The 6000-nt window shown below is 52.2% G+C and overlaps 1 protein-coding gene across 11 annotated transcripts in view; it reads left to right on the top strand.

The window, feature by feature from the left end:
- The first annotated feature begins 5535 nt into the window (after window positions 1–5535).
- The window catches only part of Celf4 (CUGBP Elav-like family member 4), a 210086-nt gene continuing 209621 nt past the window's right edge, over window positions 5536–6000 (top strand). For 4 of the 11 annotated variants that reach the window (XM_028867123.2, XM_037197020.1, XM_028867118.2 and 1 more), the window contains exon 1: window positions 5806–5843. Coding sequence is in view for 1 of the 11 variants with exons in the window: in XM_037197022.1 (XP_037052917.1) it covers window positions 5723–5792 (70 nt within the window). In the remaining 10 variants the exon portion in view is untranslated. The other 7 variants (XM_028867124.2, XM_037197021.1, XM_037197018.1 and 4 more) reach the window with 4 other exon arrangements.

Genomic DNA, 6000 nt, shown 5'->3' with positions numbered 1-6000 from the left:
CCTCTTTCCCTCCTCATCTTCCTCCCCTGGGTCTGACTGGCATGTTCTTCTGATCTCCCCCATCCCCCAGCTCTCTCCTACTTCCTCCAAGCCAGCTGATTCCAGGCCTGAAAGACCTGATGTTTTATTAAAGTCCAGATCTTCCTATTCTAAGGCCACCTTCCTCTGACTAATTCTGTAATTCAATTAGTAGGAAGCCGAGGCCTGGCTGCGGGGGGAGGAAGGGGAGCCCGTCACATCGGGAGCCTTTCCTTCCGTGATGATTACACCCCAGGCTTCAGCCCTGTTCGAGTTGGGCAGGAAATTGTTCTTCCTTCACTTCACAATGACAAGGGCCTTTTATCCCGGCTCACGGGGGCTTTGTAAATTACTGCCATCATCTCTCGGTACAATTAATTCTGCAGCCCTGTGTTTTTCTCCCACGTGGGAGAGGGCTCCACCCACTTTCCTAGGCATCACCAATGCCCCTTGCCCCGTGGTGGGGAGTAGGCTGCTCCGCTACGGAGAAAGGTAGACACCCTTGCCCGTGCCCCTCCTGCTCATGCCTCCACACCACCCATTCTGCCGTTCTCGTCCCAGCTGGATTCTTGTGACCAGGCCTTGTTGTTTCATCCCTTCCTCTCTTCCTGTACTTATGTCCCAAGGTTCCCAATCTCCCTTCAGGCTTCAGTCAGAGGTCTCTTGCTCCTCGCCCGTGTGTGTGTGTGTGTGTGTGTGTGTGTGTGTGTGTGTGTGTGTGCTCTTGGTCTCTCAGCCCTGCACCCGATCCAAGTGATATAAAGATGGTGTCTCCACTCTTGCAGGGTAGCGGTCTATTCAAAGACACAGACATGAAACTGGCAAACGGAAGGGATGAGTAAATACAAGCGGCAAGGCGGAAAAGGTTAGGTGGCTATATAAAGAAAAGTGAACCGGGGCCAGAGCATTTAGCACACAGCAGAGTTGGGAATGCCAGGGGAGTGGCAGGTCAGAGTGGGCCAGCAGAGGGGAGCACGTAGGCATAAGGGTCCACCCCCAGCTGTGAGAAAGAGGAGGTGCCCAGACCATCAACTGCTGACATAGCACCATATACAGTTTCTCTCTAACCCTGTTATTTCCCGGTCTCTACTCCCACCCGGATGGATTCTGAAGCTCCTTCCTTTTCTGACAGACTGGGGTTCTATTCTGCTCAGTTCGATGCTTTAAGGGGAGATGAGAGAGTGTATAGACGTTTGAATGGGGAGGAGGTCAACAACGAGCAGGTGAACGGGGCTAGAGAGTGGGCGCTCAAGGCAACATCACGGCTCACCCAGAGAGTCTCTGGATCACTTGGGTAGTTTCTCACCACACACCTGGGAAGATCTCAAAAGACCAGAATGATCTGGCAATGCTCTCAGAGCAACTAGATACCCTATCATGGATCCCTAAACACCAACTCCTCTCACTCAGGCTGTGAACCAAATTCACACTTAACGGCTTACCAGGCAGAGAACCTGCTTCAAAGATCGGAGCTGTACTGCCCGGTTCCAGCACAGAGGAGATGCTGAGGCCTCAGGGTGTCTGCCCCACCAACAGATGACTATTCTCAGGGTGCATTTGAAAGAGAGCCGATGTCCAGCTGTGTCCTCAACACAGGCTATGGGTCCTGCATTCTGTCTTACCTGCTCCTGTCTACTTTCTTTCTACTCCATTCTCCTATTTTTGTACAGATCATCTTTTTTCTTGCAAGTTAATTATGCAAGTGATAATGTGAATACAGAGTCTAAATGTGTCAAATCAAACAAAAAGGGCAAAATCACCTGGGGATACAGCCCCCATTAGGGCCTCATGCTCCCGTGTGCCGCTCCTTGTAACTTTGTCTGTAAATATAGAGAGTGCATACAGAAGGAGAGGAATATGCCTCCACTGTGTATCCATGGTGCCAGTTATCATACAATTTGTTTTTCCTATCTGACAATGCTGCTTTCTTGGTTGGTACATTAAGGATCATTTCACCTTTTTGTTAATTTGTTTGTTTGTTTATTTATTTATGAGTTTTTCAAGACAGGGTTTCTCTGCGTAGCTCTGGCTGTCCTGGAACTCACTCTGTAGCCCAGGCTGGCCTGGAACTCACAGAGATCCACCTGCCTCTGCCTCCCGAGTGCTGGGATTAAAGGCGTGTGCCACCACAAGGCTCGTTTCACCTTTTTAACTACTGTAGAATATTCAGTTCTTAAAAAGAAGTATCCCTGCCTTGGGGACGTTTCTTGGGTTTTCAGGGTTTTTTTTCTACTCCTAACAGCCATAATGGCTTGTTGTCCCCTCCTCTCTGAGCATAAAGACCAGACCATGTACTTGTAGGATGGGAACTTGGAGAGGACGGCTGCACCTGAAAGCCAGGAGAAATCTCCATGTCACTGGTCCCACCCACAGAAGGACTATTGGTAGAAATATTAAGGCAACTCCACGTAGTTAAAAGGGAGGTTTATTTTGTGGGGTAACTTACAAGTGAAGGGATAGGTTACAGGGTCTGGGAAAGGTGAAGCGCAGTCCAGTGGTGTTCTCTGGAGAACTCTGCTCAGTCTACCTCCAGCGTCCAGGGGTTCTGTCTCGGCTCCACCTCGTAGGCGTGACAGTTACCGAAGCCTCAATGGGGGTGGTACTTCCAGGTCAAAGCTGGAACAGCTACCCACTACAAAGGACACTTCTTTCTCAGAGCTTTTCTAGTTCCTAAGTGGAAGCCCTGTGACAGAACCTCCCACAGTATCCTGTGCATAGCTACTCCATGACAGAATCTGCTTGCCACCCACACTGTACATTCATAGAGGGCCTCTGTAGGGATGGCTCTGAGGGATCCATTATACACCTTAAGACAGTGAGTGTGGCTGACTTAGTAGCTTCCAGGCTGAGGCTGGCAAGCTCCATATTCCTTCAAGCTATCCCAGCCTCACTGCTCAGAGCCTGCAATGAGCTACAGGAGGTAATGGCTAGCTGTCCTGGTGGGAGCTATGAGTGCCTCTGCTCTGTTCCTAAACAGGAGAGCCTTGCCAGCATCTGATGAGGCTTGGCCCTTGGGATCCCACCTTGGCCTCCATCTCAAACCCATGGCTATGTGCACACCCTGTGAAGGCAAGCTCTCCTCCTACAGCCCCCTCTCCACCAAAGCTGCCATCCCCTGGGGCCCTGCTCTCATCCCAGCCAAGGTGCAAACTAGTCCTTCCTGGCACTCTGGATTTGGCATTATGAGCAGCTTATCCATATCTGCCTTCCTCAAAAAGCCTTGAGTGCGCAGACTAATCTCCCCTGCTGGAAAGCGAAGTGCAAATCCAGCTGCAGAGAGATGGTTGGAGAAGCACCAGGTGCCACGGTGTAAAGATGGACCTTCCTCACAGCAGGGTAGGAGAACTGGGGATGAAGGAAGGGGCTCTGCCCTTCCCCACTTTTTACATCACAAGAGGGAACGAGTACCCACAGCTGATTCCACAGATCCAGCTTTGGTTAACAACCACTGGTTAACAGGTCTCTCTACAAGCTTCTAAGAGGGATTACTGTCTCCAGGATAGATGTAGAGGATAGATAAGGGACCCATGATTCAGAAAAAAGAAGTCCTGAGCGACCTGTGGCCGGTACGGGGTTCTTTTGAGCAGAGCTGTGTATAAACTCTTTCAAGGAATTCCAGAAGAGGGCTATGAGTGCACTGTCAGGCCTGAGCTGGGAGCCTACAGGAAGGAAAAAAAGGCAGCTTGCAGTGACCCACCTCCTGACCCTCATAAGCAACCTCAGACCCAAACCGCAAAGGCAGTCCAGCATGTAGCATCATCCAAGGGGCCCAGAGCAGCTCCTGGCAGCTTCTGAAGACAATTTCTGTAACCCTTCCTTGACGACTGCCAAGTTAGTCAAGGTGTTTGGGAATTCAGGGCTCTCAAGGAGTAAGGCATCTCTGCCCCTGTTCTGAGCCCAGGGAAGCGAGCAGAAGCAGAACCAGATGGAGTTCCTGGCCTCGCCTGAGTGTTAGGAGATTGCCAATCAATGAGCAAATAGATATTAAGGTCAGGGAGTAGTGGGTGACAAACAGGAAGGAAATATGCTGAAGGATCCGGGGAGACATATGTGCGGGAGGTTGGGGTGGGAGTTGAGAGAAGCGACAGAGGAGGTCACATCTGATGGATACCTGAAGGCAGTGAAGGAGGAAGGCAGGCCAGGCTTGTAGAAGGGGAAGGGTGAGGAAGCAGCCATTGTAGATAAAGGCTCTAAGATAGACCATGCCTCAAAAGGATGAGAAAAAGTCAGGAAGCCGGGGAGTGAGCAACTAGAAAAACTGGCAGGAGAGGTTCAGAGGTGGAAATGGCAGGGGGACATCACTTGGGTATGGGACAGGGTTCCTAAAAGACATGGTGGAGCTCGGAGCCCTCTCAGAAAGCAATGGAAGACATTCCTAGAAGCTGGACAAAAGCAACAGATTTCCCCGCCTGGGATCCCTAGTTTATTTTTCTGGGCTGTGAGAACAATATGGTCACTTCCTCCTTGTCCTTCTCTTCCTTCCTCCTCTCCAAACCTGCCCCTGACCTTGTCCCAAGCTGGCTTGCCTGCATGGGGCTGAGACACTGGCTGCCTCTCTGCAGCAGGCAGAAGACAAGGCCAACAAGGGGACGAGGGAACAGGAGGAAAGACACCCCTGGGAAAGGCAGGCGGCAGCAGGAGGGACGACGTCACGGGGCCTCTGACCGCTATTCATTTCAGTCGCCTGTGTCTCCATCAATAACCGTCTGCCAGTGACCAAGAGGGACGAGGACGGAGAGGAGGGAGGCGGGGTGATGTGGGCCTGGTCCAGAGGAGGGAGGATGGCATGAAGACTCCTTGGCAGGGGGAAGAGCCAGCACTGAAACTGGAGCTTCTATTTCCTTTTTCCACCTCTGTTTCCCCTCCACACACGTGTTTCCCTTCCTGCTGTCTCTCCAGCCAGCAAAGATGGGGGAGCAGGATCTGTTTCTGCATCAGTAGGGGAGGAACAGAGGTTGCTAGGTACAAAGCTGATGGTGGCAGTAAGGCACTGGAGAGGACGTTGTGGGGACTCTGTGCATCAAGTGGCCGCCACAAGTCTAATGACTAGAACTGAGGTGTGTACCAGACAGCCACTGCCAGCTGGAAGCCCTCGGGAGAAAAGAGCCTGAGTCTATCACAGAGCGGACATTCAAGAAGTAAATGGCCTTTGAAGGACCAGAAGGCATGTGGCGGGGAGTCAGTGAGGAAAGGATGTAGCCCATGGAGGGACTGGAGCAGTCAGGAGCTACTTCAACCAGACTCATAAAATGGCTGGGTTGGGAGCAGTGAACGTGGTGAGAGTAGACATTACCCTGAGCTGACTGATCACAGAAAATGGGGTGGGGGGGTAGAGGCGGGGAGCAGGGAGGCTAGAGAAGACCATGCAGGCAGGGGGTCTACCCTGCAGGTCTTTTCTCCAGGGTAGGGTCATGGGTGGCTTTACAAACGAGCGTGTTTTAGCCTAAACAGGCCTTTGCAGTTTGACCGTTGCTCCCAGCCGGCTTTGCAGGAGCGCCAAGCCGCATTCTGTCCCACCTGCAGACAGAGGAAGGGGCCCCTGGAGCCAGTCAGTAGAGGAAACTCTCCAAACCCATCCTGTCGCCAAGCATTCTGTTCCCGTGTCATGGTGCCTGCTGACGGGCATTGAACCCTCCCGTGAGCAGGGTTGCACTGCACGGAACGCTCCGGAGTCCCTGACAAGCAGTGGAGTGGAGTTGTTCCAATGGCTCAGAGGGAAAAGGAGACAGGACCTTGGAGAGCATGCTCGGCTCTTTTAACAAGAGAAGACGCAGGTGGGGCGGAGGGAGGCAGAGCTGTCCTCAGAGTTCAGAGGCAGAACAAGGGTAGGCCTCAGTGGGTTTGAGAGCCCAAGAACCCTTCAGACAGGGAGGTGTGTGAAGACCCTCACCGCAGATTTGACAGCAGGATTCGGGGCAGGGAACACAAAGGACATATGACAGCCCTGTCCGTTTGATTAAGACAACTGACCGGAGGGTGGGC

The sequence above is a fragment of the Peromyscus leucopus genome, chromosome 19 (assembly GCF_004664715.2).
Source record: "Peromyscus leucopus breed LL Stock chromosome 19, UCI_PerLeu_2.1, whole genome shotgun sequence".
NCBI lineage: Eukaryota > Metazoa > Chordata > Mammalia > Rodentia > Cricetidae > Peromyscus > Peromyscus leucopus.
This window is presented reverse-complemented; position numbering and strand designations above follow the sequence as displayed.